Here is a 19,612-nt window from a genome sequence, read left to right on the forward strand (position 1 = left end):
TTAATCCCAGCACTTGGGAAGCAGAGGCAGAGGCAGGTAGATTTCTGAGTTCGGGGCCAGCCTGGTCTACGGAGTGAGATCCAGGACAGCTAGGGCTACACAGAGAAACTCTGTCTCAGGAAAAAAAAAAAATGGGAAGGCTTTTCCAGAGGCCTTTAAAAGGAAAACTTAGGAATAGAATTTCTGGGAAAGAGGTGCCAAGTTGGCATCCAGAAATGACCCAGTTTGTAATCTGCCCACCGTATGAGAGCACAGAGTGGCATTCTACTATCTCAGACTGACAGGTGCCATGACTTCTCTTACTTACAGATAGTAATTGTTTGAACCATGTTGTTGCCCCATTTCTGGGGTCTTCTGCCTTGTAGCCTTCTGGGAAGGCATTTGGGAGGCAACCACACACACACATACACACACACACACACACACACACACGGATCTGAGGCTTCCCAGAACAGGGGAACACTGGCCAGTGCAAGCAGGTTTGGAAGTTCCCACTTGATCTGCCCTGCAGGAAATTTTACTTCTCTCCCCATTCCAACTGCCGTCTCTTTCCCCAGCAGATTTGGTGGCCGAGGTTCCTGCTGCTTCTCTGTCTAACGTGTAAAGGAAGCACCTTCTATGTCCCTGGAGTCGCACCAATCAATTTCCACCAGAACGACCCAGTAGAGATCAAGGTGAGTGAGTGTTGGGAGCTCAGGAGCACCTGTGCCTAGCAGCCTGGCCGGAGGACTCTGAGCTGTTTGTGTCCGTCCTGGAGTTGTAGAGAAACCCGACAAGGGCAGCTCCCTGGGAAAGAGGGCTGACTCCGCACTGCAGTGCCGGCTGTAGTTCTACCTCTTCATTGCTTCTTCTGGGCCTTTGCCTCCTCATTCTCACTGTTTGGATGAAGTGTGTCACATGCCACCCCACCTGTCTGTACGGTACTCCACTTGCCGCCTTCTGCGCCTTCTCTGCCTCCCTCTCTCACCGCCTCCCTCCTCCTTCCAGTACTAGCTTTCTGAGTAACACAACAGCTGTTCAAGTGTTGGTGTAGCTCTCTTCCTTGCACCTTGCAGGGAAGACATTAAAGTAACATTTACTGAGGGTTATTACATGCCATGCACTGGGCTCTGCTTAGCTCAGCATGCCCCCAAGAACCCTCTGAGGGAAATTCGTTTCACAGGTTTTCTGTGTTTTCACAGATACGGAAACTAATGCAGCAAAGAAGCGATCCAACTGGTCGTATGCAGAGAAATGCAAACTCTGACACCAAGTGAGACGCAGGAAGTGAATGCACAGCACCTTGTCAGTCTGAGGTCAACCCTCCACTCCAGGGCCCTTGGGGAACTTGGATATTAGAGCTTCTGGAATGCCACTTTCCCCTGCCCTGCCTTTCTCTCACTTTTGACCTTTGTCCACAGCCCAGAACGAAGCTTATGGTTTAGCCCTGCCAAAGTGCAGTGAGAGAGGCCACCCCTGGCGGGAAGAACATTAAGGTGGCATGCACTTCTTTGTAGCATGGGAGGGTGGTCATGCTGCTACCCCACTCCCATCCTCCAGACAAAGAATGCCAGAAAACAAGAATTAACAACAGTGAATTCGGGGGCAAATTTTCCTTCTGTAATTCATAACTTGTTTTGGTTGATTTGATTTGGTGTTACGACAGGGTCTCATATAGCTTAGGTTGGCCTTCAACATTGGATAGCTAAAGATGGTTTGAATGTCTCATCTTCATTCGCTCTTAAGTTCTGGGATTATAGTCTGCCACTACATCAGTTTCTGTAACATGCATTATCCACGTTCTTACTGCCTTGAGGCAGGCATCCCCAAAGCTCCAAACCCGAGGCTCCCTGGGGACCTGGAGTCAGTGCTGACTGAAGGCTGACATGCCATTTCCTTGCTTCATACGTCTCACTTGGGGTCAGTATGTTGGCATTTCTCTGCAAGTGGTTATGGGATATGATGTATTCCAGACGCAGCTGGAGACGTGGCACAGCCCTGTGTCATGTATACTACACTGTAGTCCAGCTGCCATGGACAAACTGGATTTACCTGAAAGGGGGACTGGAAATGAAAGAGACAGGAGGGGGCCCCCCACCTCAAGAGAAGACTGAAGCCAAGACAAACTTCTGATTAAGGCTCCAAGTTTAATATTCAGCACTGTCTCTATGTAGGGAGAGCCCACAAACTCACCCTTTGTTTCAGCAGGTTTAAGTTGTAAAGCAAGCTCAGCAGGCAGTCTTTTCTTCTAAGATCCTATAGGAGGTTGCACATTCAACCAAGGTGGAAGACTCCATCTAGGTTGTTAAGGTCCTACTTGGCAAACACTCTATTCTGCCTGCTTAAGGCTGGAAAAAAACTGCCTTGTGGTGGTGGCGCACGCTTGTAATCCCAGCACTCTGGGAGGAAGAGGCAGGCGGATTTTTGAGTTCGAGGCCAGCCTGGTCTACAGAGTGAGTTCCAGGACAGCCAGGGCTATATAGAGAAACCCTGTCTTGGAAAAAAACAAAATCCAAAAAACAAACAAACAAACAAACAAAACACAACAACAACAACAAAAAAACCCAAAGGCTGGAAAAAACCTGCTCAGGGCTGGGAAGGGCACATTGTACCACTTGGTGCTATCCTCAAATTTCTAATTCCATAGTAGTTTTAAGTAAGGGTTGTAGACCTATTCTAGAATTTTAAAATTATATATATTTGAATATTTGCACTTTTAAATGCCATATGAGGAATAGCAGGTAGTTCCTAAGTAATAAAAATAATTTCCCTCATATTTGAAGGTTTTTGTTTGTTTTGTTCTTTTTTTTTTTTTTTTTTTTTTTGGATTTTTGGATTTTTGGATTTTTGGATTTGGTTTTTTTCGAGACAGGGTTTCTCTGTGTAGCCCTGGCTGTCCTGGAACTGACTCTGTAGACCAGGCTGGCCTCAAACTCAGAGATTCGCCTCTCTCCCCCTCCTGAGTGCTGGGATTACTGGTGTGTACCACCACCGCCCGGCTTTGTTCTGTTTTTCGAGACAGGGTTTCTCTGTGTAGCTCTGGCTGTCCTGGAACTCCCTCTATAGATCAGGCTGGCCTCAAACTCAGAGATTCGCCTCCCTCCCCCTCCTGAGTGCTGGGATTACAGGCGTGTGCCACCATGCCCATATGTTTGGTGCCTGTGGCTTTGCATATGCTGGTCAGACGCCTTGCCAGCTCAGCGGCACCCCTAGGCTGTTCTCTGTCTCTATTCCTGTCTTTATTCCCTCCTCTTTCCCTCCTTCCTCCTTCATTCCCCTTTTCTGCTCTTTCTTGTTCTTCCTCTGTAACTTGAGTTCTCTATCCTCCTGTCTCAGTCTTTAGTTTCCCATTATAGAGGATTTAAATTTTTTATGCTTTCCTCTATGCTCATTTAGCAGACATTAAATGAACACCTACAGTGCTGTGGTCTAAGTAGGGAAAAATGATTTTTAAAACCTAGGGAAGCCGGGCGGTGGTGGCGCACACCTGTAATCCCAGCACTCTGGAAGGCAGAGGCAGGCAGATTTCTGAGTTTGAGGCCAGCCTGGTCTACAGAGTGAGTTCCAGGACAGCCAGGGCTACACAGAGAAATCCTGTCTTGACAAAACCAAAGCCAAAAAAAAAAAAAAAAAAAAAAAAAAAAAAAAAAACCTAGGGAAGACCTGGAGTGCTGGTTCACATTGGTATCGAGAATACTGGGACTAAGTAATTGTGAATTCAAGAGCAGCCTGAGCTACAGAATAAGACACTGTCTCAAAGGAGAAAAAGAAAGAAAGAAATTGAAGCAGTATACAGCAGTTGCACTTTGATGTGACATGCTGTGAAGGAAGCTAAGAGGGATGAAATGGACAGGTGGGAGCTCACCTAGAGACAATGGTTGGGAAGGGCTCGTGGGCAGGAGGATTTCAGCTGAGACCTAGATGGAAGAAAGCTGCAGAGGAGAGCAGAAAGGATCACAAGGCAAGAGAGTTGGAGGTTCAAATGGGAACTGGAGAGATGGCTAGGTAGTTATGAGCACTGACTGCTCTTCTGAAGGTCCTGAGTTCAAATCCCAGCAACGACATGGTGGCTCACAACCATCCGTAAAGAGACCTGACACTTTCCTCTGGTGTGTCTGAGAACAGCTACAGTGTACTTAGATATAATAATAAATAAATCTTTAAAAAACAAACAAACAAAAGGACAGAAGTAAGAGAGCTACCATAACGCAGAGTCCAGTGTTTCTAATGCTTCCTGCGGAGGGCAGCCATGAGGTTAAGATTCAGTAACTATTGGATCTCCCTGTGGCTTTAAACTAATTATATGTTGCTGTCTACAGCAAAATTCAAAATTATGAGCAGTACAGGAATTGCATACTGTAGTCCAGTCTCCTGCCACAAACGCAACTTGCTTATTGGGTGGTGGTGCTGAGTGTGTTGAAGACATATGAATGCCAAAGAGAATTCTCGGAATAGCCTTCTTGTTTCCGGTGGATTGAAGACTAACAGTTTCTCTCCTTCCCGCAGGCTGTGAAGCTTACCAGCTCTAGAACCCAGCTTCCTTACGAGTACTACTCATTGCCCTTCTGCCAACCCAACAAGATAACCTACAAGGCAGAGAATCTGGGTAAGCCTCCTATACTGCCTTCAGCCTGTCGCACAAGGGAACCTGGCACAGTTTTCATACTAGTTGTGGCAGTTGCCCTTACCTAGCGCTTGGTGTGTGCTGGACACTTTTGTACAGAGTTTATATGCACGTGAGCTTATTGGCTCATAATGGCCCTGCAGGGGTTGTGATTTTGATTGTATGCATGTGTATTTTGTAGATTGGCTTGCCTTTAGTTATATTGTTAGGTAATAGCTAACCTGAGCTTTAACAGTTTCCAGAGCTAGAGCACTCAGCTTCTAACCATAGGGCCTCTCCCTTGGTTTTCTGATATTCCTTTCTTTTCTAGTGTCTTCTGTAACTTGCTCAGCCTCCATCCTGCTTTTGGTATAGGCCACAGGTTGACATCATGCATCTTCCTGGGTTGTTCTCCACAGTATTTATTGAGACATGGTCTCTTGCTTGAACCTAAAGCTAATTTAGCTATCCAGGTTGCCCTGTCTCTATGTCCCCAGTGCCAGAATCACAGGCAGGCCACCACACCCACCCGGTGTTTATATGGATGCTGAGAAATGGAGTGCATACTATATGGTAGGCACTCCACCCACTGAACCATCTCCTCAGATGATTGCTCTACCTATAATAAAGATTGCTGTAGATATAGTACTTGTCTGAAATTCTCAAAAAAGAAAAGATAAGGCCAGGCAGTAGTGGCACACACCTTTAATCCCACCAAGAGGCAGAGGCAGGCAGATCTCTGAATTCAAGGCCAGCGTGGTCTACTGAGCAAATTTCCGGACAGCCAGGGCTACACAGAGAAACCCTGTCTCAAAAAAACAAAAAAGAAGAGTTATTACCTCTGCCTTAAAGCCAGAAAAGACATTGACATTTTTGAAACGCTGAGCAGGAAAGAGTGTGAAACACCCTGCACAGTGTCTGTCACATGTTGTCTGTAAGTAGTAGCGGTGATTCTAGGTTAAGTATTCTTCCATTGGAGGTATGTCTTCAGGGAAGTTAGTTATTCCTGCTTCCCCTTGGCCTGCCTCTGCATCATGTCCTAGAGAAGCAAGCTTACAGATGCTCCTGGGACCTTAAGGGCTTCAGCAGTTTCCTCATATGTCCTGGAAAGAAGACACTGGTTCCTTCTAGGTTTTGGCAGCTGAACCTAACACTTTTTAAAGGTCTGCTTTATTTGTGTGTGCATGTGTATGTGTCTGTGTGTATGTGCACTCAAGAGTGAGTACACTTGGAGGCCAGAAGAGACCCCCTCAGAGCTGGCGTTATGGGCACCTCTGGCTTGTTAGGAGGGTCCCTGAGATGTGAAACCCACATCTCATGATTGTACAGGAAGCAGCAAGGGCTGTTTTCTGCAGAGCCATCTCTTCAGTCCCTCTTTATGGGTCTTTTTGAGACAAGATCTCCCCCTTTGAAGCTGGTCTGAAATCTGCTGTGTTGTTCACTGGCCAGACTGTCGTTGGACCTGTGAGCCTCCTGCTTCCTCCTTCTGAACACTGGGATCTGAATTCCAGTCCTCATGGTTGTGCTACAGTTGTTAACTGCTGAGGTGTGGGGTGCCCCCAGGAAAGTGCTGGGGATCAAACCTAGGGTCCTGGGTTGCTAGGCAAGTGTTCTACCCTGGGCTACATCCTAGTCCTGGGAAATTGGTTCTTTTTTAAAAGTTGTTTTATTAGCATATATTAGTCACATCATGACTTCTGGCTCATCCTTAAAAGGAGGTGACACAGGTCCGCAACGTGAGAGCTCAGTAGAACAGCTTGAGCTTGGGACTCTGAACATGGGTACACAGTGTCTCCAAAAAAAAAGGAGACTTAGCCAGGCATGATGGCCCATGCCTTTAGTAGCAGCACTCCAAAGGCAGAAACAAGAGGATCTCTAGGAGTTCAAGGCCAGTCTAGTTTACATAGTAAGCTCCAGGTCAGCCAAAGAGACATAGTGAGACCCTTTCTGAAGATCTGAAGGAGAGAAAGGGAGAGACAGAGAGCAACGATCCATGCTGGACCAAGGCTGGTGTTTTCCTTTCTATTTTTGGTGATTTTTTTCAGAACAGGGTTTCTCGGTGTAGGCCTGGCTGCCCTGCTGGAACCCACTGTAGACCAGGCTGACCTTGAATTCAGAGATTTGACTGTTTTTGCCTCCCCAGTGTTGGGGTTAAGGGGTGTGCCAGTACCATTGGCTGGCACCATTTTTCTTAACTTGATTTAACATCCAGATTTTAGGAATCACAGCCTTACGTGTAGTTTCTCTGCTTAGAATCAGCTCCTTATTGATCTGCAAAGAAATGGCCAACAGGACATGGTGTAAGGAAAAAGCTTACCCAGGGATCATGGCGAGCTACGGTCTCTCTAGTTGTGGTTATCTACAGAATGCTTTTTCAGCCATGAGCTGTGCAGATGTCTTGTTGATGTCCTCACTATGGATTCACAACTGATCCTAGACTTGCAGGCTCACGTGCACTGTCAGGCATCTGAAGGCTAGAGGCCTTCACCCTCCTCACTCTCTTCCTTCTCCTCTCCTGGATGGCCTATTCTAGACTCAAGCCATCAACTACTAGAGCTGCTACCTTGCATGGCTACATGCTGCCTCTAATATGGTAGTTTGTGGCTCTGCCACTTTGCACTTAAGCCACCAACAAGTCATAGCACTCAACTGCCTGGCCTTTCCTTTTCAACAATTCACAGAGCTTGGTCATGAAAGCCTAAGCCTCGATCGTCTCGGCATGCACCACTCCTTTCCTCATGCTTCTGAATCTGTGCTGTGATGGCAGCTTCCTCACAGACTCTCCTCCTGTTTGTTCTCACTTACTTCAGGACTGGTGCCATCACTCCAGCCAGCTTCTTACATCCTTTGCAGAAGAGTCAGAGTGATCTTTTCATAACTGCAGATGGGTAATGTCTTCTCCATCCCTGTTGGAACTCCTCATGAATTTCTTCACTTTCTGGACAAAGATCACAGGTGTGGTCCACCTAAGGCCATCCCAATCCATCTCTTACCTACTACTCCCCCCCATTTCCCCGTCACTCCCAAGCACTGTGCTCTGCCACCCACCATACAGGTAATCTCAGAGTTGCCACCCAGGTAGCCTTTGCTGACCCTGTCAACCTAGAGCTTGCCCACTCCTACAGAGACAGCACTGTATAGTGAACAGAATGTACGATTCCTGGCTGCCTGCTACTGCACCCTGCCTGACATGTATAAGCTTAGTCTTGGACGCTCCTTCACTGGCCCTCAGTTTCCTCCTCCAGAAAATGAGATAGCAATTGTATTCTCCTTATAGATAGACTGAGAACTGAGGGGTCGATCCACTCACAGGCACAGAGTAGACAGGCAACGAAGAATACCATTCTCATTATTGGCTTATTGGCTTCAACTCTATAGCCAGGCTGGCCTCCTACCAAGACCTTCCTATCTGTGCAGCTCTTCTATGTCAATGACGTTACTTTGCAGTGTGTTAATATGTGTAGGTCTGACTCCTCTACTGTCAGGGAGCTCTCTGAGCCAAAACTTATTACTTAATGTACTGGCACCCCATGCCAATTTCCCACGAGTAACCTGATGCCAAATGTTATACTCATAGGCACTGAGCAGCTGGGAAGCATCGACTAGCCCAACTGTGTTTTCACTCTGAGCTGCTCATTAGTTCCACAGCAATGACATATCATTTCGTAAAACTGTTTCATAAACTGGGACAGGCTGAAGGAGACATACCAGGACAACAGAACAGGCAGGACTGCCACCTCCACATGCACTTGGCCCAGCATTTGCCAGTGGATCTACTAGATACGCTCAAACTGCCGTATCTGCTCACTTACTCATTCATTCACCAGTACATACTGGGAACTGGCTAGGTGCTCGGCCTGAAGATACAATGTTTAATAGACATATTTGTGGAACTTATGACCCTAAGTTCTAGTGTGAAAACAGACTGATTAAATAATCAGCAAAAAGCCGGGCGGTGGTGGCACACATCTGTAATCCCAGCACTCTGGGAGGCAGAGGCAGGTGGATTTCGGAGTTCGAGGCCAGCCTGGTCTACAGAGTGAGTTCCAGGACAGCCAGGGCTACACAGAGAAACCCTGTCTCTAAAAAACCAAAATAATAATAATAATAATAATAATCAGCAAAGTGAAAATGTACAGTAAAACTGTTGTGATGGAGAGTAGATCTAGGGAATTCTGGGTTAGTAATACTTGAAGTGGCAACAAAATGAGGGGCAGTATAAACCAGGCGGAGAGATAGAGATCAGTTTAGACAGAGACAAAGCTGCTTGGGGATGGTGGCTTTGAGATTATCTGTGTAGTGGCCAGAGTGCTTGAGAGTGACCTGGGTGACGACTGGAGATAGGTAAGAGATGGGCTGGGACTGGCCTTAGGGTGGACCGCATACAACTTGCTCTTGGTCCAGAAAGCAAAGAAGTTCATGAGGGGTTCCAACGGAGATGGGAAGACTTTACTGTCAGCAGTTACAGGATCAGGAAGGGTTATCCAAAGGAAGGGAGAAGGAAGCCAGACTTGAAGCCAGGAGCATAGGGCTGGGGTGACATGCCAGGCATGTGAAGATGTGGGGCATCTACGAGCAACAGAAGCCAGAATGGGGGGGTTGTGGGACATTTGGAGCAAGTGGGGCAGAACCTGACTGCTTGGCTGTGGCACTGCTGACATCCTTGGAGCTCCATTTTGTTCTGCTGTCTGTAGTTCCTTGACTGCCGGCCTCAGCCACCACAGGGCTGAAGCTCTGAGCTCCATCTGTCTCTCTTATGGCAGGAGAGGTGCTGAGAGGGGACCGGATTGTCAACACCCCTTTCCAGGTTCTCATGAACAGTGAGAAGAAGTGTGAAGTTCTATGCAGCCAATCCAACAAGCCAGTAACCTTGACAGTGGAACAGAGCCGGCTGGTGGCAGAGCGAATCACAGAAGAGTACTATGTTCACCTGTAAGTTCCTGCTACTCCTGGCTGGCCCCCCAGCTCAGCTCAGGGAGGGCCCGGTGGGAGTGTGGCTCTGAGAGTCTAAGTGAGGCTTTGGTTTTTAGCATTGCTGACAACTTGCCTGTGGCCACCCGGCTGGAGCTCTACTCTAGCAATCGTGACAGTGATGACAAGAAGAAAGAAAAAGATGTGCAGTTTGAACATGGCTACCGACTTGGCTTCACAGATGTCAACAAGGTAGAGTTGGCGTGCTTGGAGGTCTGGATAGGTGTGTCTCTTAAGCTACAAATACTTGGGGTCATAGAGAATGAGAAAACATTGAGCCCTTGGCTAGCAACACAGGAAAACCATGGGGTCAGCAGGCTGGTGAGGTAGGACAGACAGCAACCACAGTGCTTGCTCCCAAGCCTGATGAGAACTTGAGTTCAATCCCAAGTACCTCAGAGGCAGAACTGACTCCACAAGTTGGCCTCTAACCACTACATGTGCTGTGACCCACACACATAAATAAAATACATTTTTTAAAAAAATGGGGATCAACCACAGCACATTTCTACCAGAGTCTTGTGGTAGATAGCCTGTGAAAATTCTGTGGCTTTGGACTGGCTCCAGGATAAACTACAAGGAAATACAGCCACTAGAATGTTAGATTCTGTTTCTATAAGATAAAACTAGCAAAGGAACCTAGAACTTAAAGTGAATAGGAGAGAAGACCGCATGATGACCAAGAACACGCCATCAGCTTCCTGAGCTGAATCCTGCTTCCACCATTTGCTGGTGGTCTGAGCGTGCTTGGTCCAGTGTTCCAGGGTCTGTAAACTAAGTAATGATACCCACCTGTGCGGTTTTGAAAACCAGTCTGTATACACTTCATGACACAACTTCTGGAAGTAAACTAGTAATGACATAGGCTATAACTGTGTCCTCTTTATCTGATTTTTCCTAGGGAATTCAGGGCTGGCATGCCCTTGTGGCATAGTCCCTGTCCTCAGAGGCCTTGTCCTGGTTTGGAGAGACCTAGCAGTTGCCTTCTTCTAGCCAGGGAGCTGTTGTACATATGGGATCTCATGGAGGGAGGAGGGCACTTAGAGAAAGAGCTGGGCTGAGAGGATCAGAGGAAGGATAGCATCCCAGGTGCCATGATGCTGTATCAGAGATGCAGGGTAAAGACTGCTTGTGAAACAGGGAGGGGCTGGATAGCCCAGATAAGCAAGACAAGCACAGAATATGAATGAAATTGCTATAATGAAACGATTATTTATATGCTGTCTTAAAAAAAAAAAAAAAGCCAGGCAGTGGTGGCGCACACCTGTAATCCCAGCACTCTGAGAGGCAGAGGCAGGCGAATTTCTGAGTTCGAGGCCAGCCTGGTCTACAAAGTGAGCTCCAGGACAGCCAGGGCTATATAGAGAAACCCTGTCTCGAAAAAACCAAATCTAACCCCCCCCCCCCAAAAAAAAGACAGTGACAACCAGACCAAGGAAAGTTGGATTTATCTGATAACCACCCTTACCTACCCCTAGGAAGCCATAGGGAGTTTCTGAATAAGAGAGTAATATGACCAGAGCCATGGTTTCAGAAGACTGATAGAGCCAGGTAATGCTGGATAGAGGATGGGCTTAGAGCTTGGAGCCGGCTCCCTGCGGAACTCTCTGGTTGGGCTGCACTCTGTCTCTGATTGTGAGTTGCTCTGTTTCAGATCTACCTGCACAACCACCTCTCCTTCATCCTCTATTACCACCGGGAGGACATGGAAGAGGATCGGGAGCACACATACCGCGTCGTCCGCTTCGAGGTGATTCCCCAGAGCATCAGGCTGGAGGGTGAGTGGGGCGGACTCAGCAGAGGGTCAGGGCTGGGTGGGCCTGGGCTTACACACACATGATCTTCTCACATTCTTACCTCTCTACTAGCCGACAGGCCCAAGTATGACACATAGGTTTATCCCAAGAAGGCTGCTGTACCCCAGCAGAGCAGGTGGAGAATGAGGGGAATGCTGTCTTGTGGGATGGGTTCTCACATGTGAACCTCCCACCTCCCAGCAACTCTAGGAGATTACAGGTGATGTAGATGAGAAGTCAGAGACTCAATAGTAAGTTGAGGTTTTGTTGAGCCTCTTTCCAAGAGCCAGCCAGTCTGGTAAAGAACAAGGGATGAAAATAGCGGCAAAGCCATTGAGAAGCAGATTGCTTATTACTTTGTTCCCCTCTGTGTGGGTGAGTGGCCTGACTAAAATTGCCTGGAGTCAACAGTAGGCCAGGAATATAAGGACCCAGCCCAATCTTGATGGGCCACATAGGATTTAGTGAAACTTTTATTTTCTCTTCCTCGTCCTCCTCTTTTTCCTCTTGTTCCTCTCCTTCCTCCTCCTCCCCTTCCTCCTTTTCTCTTTTCCTTCCTTCCTTCCTTCCTTCCTTCCTTCCTTCCTTCCTTCCTTCCTTCCTTCCTTCCTTCCTTCCTTCCTTCCTTCCTTCCTTTCTGTTTGTTTTTGAGACATAGTCTCTGTAAATAGGCTTGGCTGTCCTGGAACGAACTATGTAGATCAAGCGAGCCTTGAACTCAGGTCCATCTCTCTACCTCTGGGGTGCTGGGATTAAAGGCATGCTCCATAACACCCTACCCTTCCGTTCTTAAGACAGGGTCTCACCCCGCAGCCCAAACTGGCCTTGAACACAGGGATCCTCTTGTTTCTGCCCTTTCATGTGCTAGGAGTCAATTCTCTGCCTGATGTACTAGGCAAGCACTCTGCACTGAGCTGTCTGCAGCTGGCCTTTGGGATCACAGACATGGGCCACCACTCCAAGCCTTTTGTCCACACTGGTGATTTTTTGGTTTATTGATAAAATTGTGGCCCATGACTTTGCACGTGTAGCAATCCTAAATCATGAAAACTAAGTGTAGGCACCATCCTGCCTCTCCTGTGTATGTCACGCGCACAGCTCAACATTTACAGATGATTTTAGAGGCTCTTACACTCTCCATGACTCTTCAAGATCGCTCTCTGTTCTCTCACCAGCATGGTTCTTGGCCCATGGTTGGTGTTTACTATATGCTGGTTTCTCTAGCATATGTTTATCATGAACTAGATGAAGTGATGAGTGAATGAAAGAGGAAGGGCATTGGAATGCTTGGGTTACTAAGGTAATAGATGCCCGAATGATGAGCAGGTGGAAGGGGCCACTGTTGGGCATGTTGCCTGATTGAATGGAGAGAAGTCCATGGATGTGTGGGGTGAATGCAGAAAGCCAGCTGCTTTTTGTGTGGAGGGAATAGACTCAGATCCTTCGCTCTCTCCCTCCCCCATGTATATAACTTTGTATTCCTGAAGGCCCTTGGGAAAGCCGGGGCCCCGGGTGAGTCTTGATATAGAAGCCGTGGTCACCTCTGTGCTCCCAGCTTCCACACAGTGCTGATGGCAGGTCAACCTTGAGACCCTTGCAGAGTAGCCCTGCCTGGGGGAACTGTACTGGTCACTGTGAGAGCAGACTGGGTCTCTGTCTCTCACAGACCTCAAAACAGACGAGAAGAGTTCATGTACCCTACCCGAGGGTACCAACTCCTTACCCCAAGAAATTGACCCCACTAAGGAGAATCAGCTGTACTTCACCTACTCTGTGCACTGGGAGGTGAGACAGAACGCCTACTCTGGCCTGGGGAGGAGGGCTTGCTCTGGGCTGGGATCCTCTGTCCAACAGGAGACCTGACTGCTGCTTCATGCCTGCCAGGAAAGTGACATCAAATGGGCCTCTCGATGGGACACTTACCTAACCATGAGTGACGTGCAGATCCACTGGTTTTCCATCATTAACTCTGTCGTGGTGGTCTTCTTCCTGTCAGGTGAGACCTCTGAGAACTGAAGGTGGAGTTGGGGGTCTGAGGCATCACATTACTTACAGGGTATTTCTAGGATGTTGTCAGGGCTGTGTGTGGTCAGAAGCAGTCCCCATGGTCCTGCGCCAGCCCCCCTGTGTACAGAAATGAACAGGAATTGGTCTCTGCTCTAGTGAGTTTTCTAGAGAAGAGCAGATAGGTTTATCTGTGCACAATCACCGATTCATTTGACAACTCCAGAATCATGGTCCTGTTGTGAGACAAGGTTGGCAAGAAGCTGGGTGGAGAGACTCTAGACAGAGGTAGACTGAGAATGATTGCCTCTGAGTTATGAGAGGCAAAGATAGCAGTAGTTCCTGCTTATTTGCTGCCTATGAAAAGGCTGGCTGCCACCCAGGCTTCACTGATGCCAGCCCTCAGCTCAGGAAGTAAGTCTAAAGCACAAGGTGAGCTCACGGTCATGAGCCCATGTTCTAAGCACTATGCTGCTACCTAGAGAAGGAGACAGGACAAGCGAGGCAGAGTGATGGGGGTGTCTCCTGAACTGCTGGGGGACAGTGAGACGTGAAGGTACCCCATGTGAGTCCCCATGGGTGGGAGGCATTGCCAGTCACAGGAATGGCAAGGGACTTTCCTCCCTGACAAAAAGCAACGGCCTGTGGCTATGTCTCCCATCACAGCAGCTTTCTTCTCTGCATAACCCCTGCTCAGCTGGAGTAGAGCTCTGCTGATGTGGGAGGCGTTTGGGTGGCTCCTGTCCAGGCCCTGTTGAAAAGGGCATGGAGCTAGACCACTCTGAGCACGGCTCACCCTCCAACCCTGCCCTCTGCAGGCATCCTCAGCATGATCATCATCCGGACCCTGCGGAAGGACATCGCCAACTACAACAAGGAGGATGACATTGTACGAGGTCTTGGCTGGGGCGGATGGACTGGAAGAGGGAGGACAAGCTAACAGTAGGCTCTGCACTGGCCAGGCCTGTGTACATGCATGCACATGCACATGTGTATGAGAGATCACAGTAAATCTCAAAGGCATTGAAAAGAAAAAGAAATATCTTTTATTCCTCAGAGTTGTAGGTGTTTGAAAGAAGTCATAGGAAAAAAAAACTTGGTTAATTTATCACTTTTTTAAAGTAGAGTTTTTAAAATGGGGCATCAGGGCAAGCGTGCTTGCCACCAAGCATTACAACCTGAGTTTGTTCCCTGAGACCCACATGGTAGAATTAGAGAACTGACCCCCACACATTGTCCTCTGCCTCCACTTATACATTATTATGCATGTACACCCACACACACATACTTCAGTAAATAAATAAATGTAATCTTTTTTAAAAAGTTAAATTTAAAACTAGAGCTAGGCATAATATTTATTATACACCTGTGATCTTAGCACTCGGTAGGGGGGGCAGGAGAGGTTTGAGATAAATTGCCTCCATAGCAAGGCCCTATATCAAAACCAGCAAGGCCCAGCATGGTTATTTGTTCCTATTATTTCCTGGGAGACAGAGGCAGGTAGAACTGTATGAGTTCTGGGGCTGGAGAAATGGCTCAGCGGTTAAGAGCACTGACTGCTCTTCCAGAGGTCCTGAGTTCAATTCCCAGCAACCACATGGTGGCTCACAACCATCTGAAATGGGATCTGACTCCCTCTTCTGGGGTGTCTGAAGACAGCTACAGTGTATTTACACATAATAAATAAATCTTTAAAAAAAAAAAAAAAAGAACTGTATGAGTTCAAAGTCAACCTGATAATACGTACTGAATTCTAGGCCTACCAGGACCCAAAAAACCCCAAAAATCACCACCACCACCACCAAAAAACAAAAGGAACTTTAAAAAAAATCCTAATTTTTTATGTATCGAACATTTCTTATGTATTTCCAGACAAGAAACTAACTACATAGCCAGTAACTACATGATTGGTTTTTTTGGTATGTCAGCATGCCTGGTTTGACACAGACACAGATACACACACTTCAGGAAACACCCCCACCCCCGTCCAAATTCAGATTCAAACTGTCCTAAGAAAGTGATGTTGGGACAGGTAAGTAGCACAGATGGTTTTTTTTTTTTTTTTTCCGTTTTTGAGACAGGGTCTCACTATGTTGCCTGGGTTCTTTCAAACTGGAGATCCTTCTGCCTCAGCCTCTGAATGCTAGATCACAGGTATACACCACCACTCATGACTTCTTTCCTTCCTACCTTTTTTTCTGTTGTTGTTCTGATTGCGGGGCTGAGGAGATGGTGTAGTTGATAAGTGCTTGCCCTGCCACACAAACATGAGGGCCCGAGTTTGGGTCCTTAGTGCCCACGTAAAGCTAGGGTGACAGCACACGTCTAACACAGTGCTGAAGGGGCAGGGGGCAGCCCTGGGGTTCAGAGAGGGGGCCTGGTGTCAAAAGGTAAGGTGGGAAGCAGTTGAGGAAGACGCCCAATGTCCATACACATCCACATACCGTACTAATTGTTAGCAGGATTCATGAGAGCCCGTCATGGTGGCTCATACCTTCAACTCCAGCACTCGGGAGGCTCAGGCAGAGGCAACAAAGCTCTGAGTTTCGGGCCAACCTGAGCTCCATACTGAGTTTCATATAAAGTAAGACTCTGTCTCAAAAAAACAAAAAGAAAAGATTAACATGGGGAATGTTCAAAAATCATCCATCCCTTGAAAATAACAAGGTGTTCAGTATGACACTCGATATTTTTAAAACTATTCATGTGTATACATGAATAAACAGGTAAAAGACTAAAGAAAACAGTGGTATCTTTTTATGTCAATGTAGAACATTTAAGTGTACAGGTCGTATTATGTTTTAGAGTTCTCTGTCATAGGCATGTCTGTCTTGCGGCCCAGACTGCCTTGCACTGTCATCTCAGTCCTCCTGCCTCACCCTCTGAGTGTTAAGACTGAAGGCTTGTACCACCACACGTGGCCTTGTCTCTGCTTTTAAATTTTTGTATATACTAAACATATTCTGTTGAATTTTATGACATATACCTTTTTTATACAAGTAAATACATATTTATAATCAGAAAAAAATAAGTTGCTTCAGAATCTCACAAGGACTATTAAGGACCCAAGGACTATTAAGTTAACATTTCCTGTGCTAGTGTTGACATTGTTTCCCCTTCTCTGGCTTTGTGGAGCTGGGGAGATTGTTTTTCCTGCAGCTGTAAAGCACTGCTGTGCTTGGCCTCCCTGCCTCCCTGCCTCCCTCCCTCCCTGCCTCCCTCCCTCCTCCAGGTAGCATTCCTCTGAGAAGCTTATGGCAGGGCGGTGTTTGTTTGGTGGGGTAGCCTGGGTCTACAGGGATGTTTCCTGCAGGAGCCTCTCTATCCTCCCAAACCTCCCCCTCTCTTTCTGTCCCTGGCTACAGGAAGACACAATGGAGGAGTCCGGGTGGAAGCTTGTGCATGGTGATGTCTTCAGGCCACCCCAGTATCCCATGATCCTCAGCTCTCTGCTGGGCTCAGGCATTCAGCTCTTCTGCATGATTCTGATTGTCATCTGTGAGTGGGCGTGTGGGGTATGGGCTGGGTATGGCAATCAAAGGACCATGGCCTGATCCCAAGGCATAGCCACCTGTCTGTGACTTAAGCAAAGGGGTAGTCTTATCTCCCAGGAGCCGGCCAAGCACTCTGGGCAGCCGCTCCAAGCCCCGGCAATAGTAATTCCCTCGGCTATTTTTCAGCTCTGCTCACATAAGAACCATCACAAGTACTTGGTCAGAAAAGCACACATCAGCACTATGAAGCTAACTCCTTTCTGCCCTCGGAGAAGTGACTACTCTAGAATCTCTTCCATGCATCAGGGCTGGCTCAGGACTTCAGGGTTGGGTCTTACATGTAGCCCAAGCTAAGATGACCAATCACTTTGTCTGCCTGTGCCTCCTTATACAGCAGGACTTTTTTCATTAATCTAGGGACAAAAGCTCACTAATATATAGTAATTACAGACAGGTCTGGAATCAGTCTGCCTAAATCTATCTCTTACCCTCAACCTTTGAGCTTTATGACTGGATAGCCACCTAGCCTTGTCTATGAAATGGAGAGGCTAGCTTCCATCTTACAGGGTCAAGTTAGTTTCAGCTTGCAGATGTTCAGAGTGCTCTCAGCCTGTTGTGTGGTTCATTCCAAGGGCTCTGGAGGCAAGAAGGTACGGTGAAGGTTCAGACTGCCAAGACTCAGCAGCTACTCCAACCCCTGAGCCCCAGCTGCAACCCAGTCTTTTCCTGTAGAGAGCTGTGCTGTTACAAAGGCCAAAAACGAAGGGCCTCTCTTCTAGCCCCATTTGTCTAGCAGCCTGTATGTCTGCCCATCAGAAGCTTCAGGCCTGACAAAGACCCTGACCCTGCCCTCTGTCCCCTCTACAGTCGTGGCCATGCTTGGGATGCTGTCGCCCTCCAGCCGGGGAGCTCTCATGACCACTGCCTGCTTCCTCTTCATGTTCATGGGGTAGGTGTGTGTAAGAATGTCCCCAGGGGATGGCACAAGCGGGCTTCGAGCCACTTACAGGACTCCTTATGCAGATTTTTGCCTTTTCCTACAACAGAGTATTTGGTGGATTTTCTGCTGGCCGTCTATACCGAACTCTAAAAGGCCATCGGTGGAAGAAAGGAGCCTTCTGTGTAAGTCTTCTCTTCCTCCTCCTCCTCCTCCTCCTCCTCCTCCTCTTCCTACTCTCTCCCCCTCCTCCCCCTCCTCCTCCTCCTCCTCCTTCTCCTCTTCCTCTTCCTACTCTCTCCCCCTCCTCCTCCTCCTTCTCCTCTTCCTCTTCCTACTCTCTCCCCCTCCTCCTCCTCCTCCTTCTCCTCTTCCTCTTCCTACTCTCTCTCTCTCCCCCTCCTCCTCCTCCTCCTTCTCTTCCTCTTCCTACTCTCTCTCCCCCCCTCCTCCTCCTCCTCCTTCTCCTCCTCCTCTTCCTACTCTCTCTCTCTCTCCTCCTTCTCTTCCTCTTCCTTCTCTCTCTCCTCCTCCTCCTCCTAGCATTTGTTGGATCCTGAAACACCCTTCCTACACCACTCAGGAGCATAGGCAGGCCCCGAGTGGAATTTTAAGTTAGCTAAACAGCGTGATGATGGAGCAGTGGGGGCTAAGGCCCACAGTCTACAGTTCTAGGCTCTCTTAAGCTTCCAAAGGGATCTCAGCACTGCTAATGCTCCATCCACAGAGTGATGCAGAGGTTGAACGTAGGCGACTTTGAGCTTTCGTTGTCTGGTGACTAAGGCAAGAGAATAGTGGATTCAGAGTGCTGAGCAGCATCACAGGAGAACAACGTACCCAGCCGGCTAGAGAGACGTGCCTGCCAGGGAATGAGGCCGGGCCGTGTAACAGCCAGCTGATGAGCTGGTCTCCAGAGTGAGGACACATTTGGAGAGTGAAAAGTCCATAGAAATGGGGCAGTGCCGGGCTGAGGTTCTCCCAGGAACCTTTTTCTTCTTTCTGTTCCCAGTATTAGCTGAGGTGCCCAGACTAAGTTTCAGCCAGAAAGGAAGATGAGGAATTCTTGGCTATACAACAGGATGGGAAGGAACAAAAAAGAAAAGGAATCTTGACATTTGAACTGGGCCTAAGGAAGATTTTTAGGTAGCACCTACAAGTTCTGAAATTGCTGAGATCCTAGGTTTTGGGATTTGGTTGATTGGTTGGGTTGGTTGGGTTGGTTGGTTGGTTGGTTTGGTTTGGTTTGGTTTGGTTTGGTTTGGTTTGGTTTGGTTTTTGAGACGGGCTTCTCTGTGTAGCCCTCCCTGGCTATCCTGGAACTCACTCTGTAGACCAGGCTGCCTTGACCTCAAATGTCCCCCTGCCTCTGCCTCCTGAGTGCTGGGATTAAAGGCATGTGCAACCACACCCAGCTGGAATCCTCGAATTGTATTTTTTTGTTTGTTTTTTGGTTTTTTTTTTTGGATTTGGTTTTTTCGAGACAGGGTTTCTCTGTATAGCCTTGGCTGTCCTGGAACTCACTCGGTAGACCAGGCTGGCCTCGAACTCAGAAATCCGCCTGCTTTGCCTCCCAGAATGCTGGGATTACAGGCGTGCGCCACTACCGCCCGGCTTTATTTTTATTTTTATTTTTATTAAGAGAGAATGAGTGTGTGTCTGTGTCTGTGTCATTTTTTGAGACAGGGTTTTTCTGTATAACAGAGCCGTGGCTGTCCTGGAACTCACTTTGTAGACCAATCTGGCCTAGAACTCACATTGATTTGCCTGCCTCTGCCTCCTGAGTGCTGGGATTGAAAGCATGCCACCATGCCTGGCTAGATCCTGGTCT

The 19,612-nt window shown here is 47.8% G+C and overlaps 2 protein-coding genes across 6 annotated transcripts in view; one reads left to right on the forward strand and one right to left on the reverse strand.

Moving 5' to 3' along the window:
- Window positions 1-19,612, reverse strand: part of LOC127686086 (putative testis-specific Y-encoded-like protein 3) — a 255,675-nt gene that overhangs the window by 206,644 nt on the left and 29,419 nt on the right. The window lies entirely within an intron of this gene.
- Tm9sf4 (transmembrane 9 superfamily member 4) overlaps window positions 1-19,612 on the forward strand; it is a 50,936-nt gene that overhangs the window by 17,988 nt on the left and 13,336 nt on the right. For 3 of the 5 annotated variants that reach the window (XM_052183941.1, XM_052183942.1, XM_052183944.1), the window contains exons 2-12: window positions 561-674; window positions 4,486-4,585; window positions 9,346-9,514; window positions 9,613-9,745; window positions 11,208-11,331; window positions 13,016-13,134; window positions 13,234-13,345; window positions 14,172-14,242; window positions 16,719-16,851; window positions 17,715-17,796; window positions 17,894-17,969. In XM_052183941.1, the coding sequence (XP_052039901.1) occupies window positions 561-674; window positions 4,486-4,585; window positions 9,346-9,514; window positions 9,613-9,745; window positions 11,208-11,331; window positions 13,016-13,134; window positions 13,234-13,345; window positions 14,172-14,242; window positions 16,719-16,851; window positions 17,715-17,796; window positions 17,894-17,969 (1,233 nt within the window). Of the gene's footprint in view, window positions 1-557; window positions 675-4,485; window positions 4,586-9,345; window positions 9,515-9,612; window positions 9,746-11,207; window positions 11,332-13,015; window positions 13,135-13,233; window positions 13,346-14,171; window positions 14,243-16,718; window positions 16,852-17,714; window positions 17,797-17,893; window positions 17,970-19,612 lie in introns of all 5 variants that reach the window. The other 2 variants (XM_052183940.1, XM_052183943.1) reach the window with 1 other exon arrangement.

The sequence above is a fragment of the Apodemus sylvaticus genome, chromosome 5 (assembly GCF_947179515.1).
Source record: "Apodemus sylvaticus chromosome 5, mApoSyl1.1, whole genome shotgun sequence".
In the NCBI taxonomy this organism is placed as follows: Eukaryota; Metazoa; Chordata; class Mammalia; order Rodentia; family Muridae; genus Apodemus; species Apodemus sylvaticus.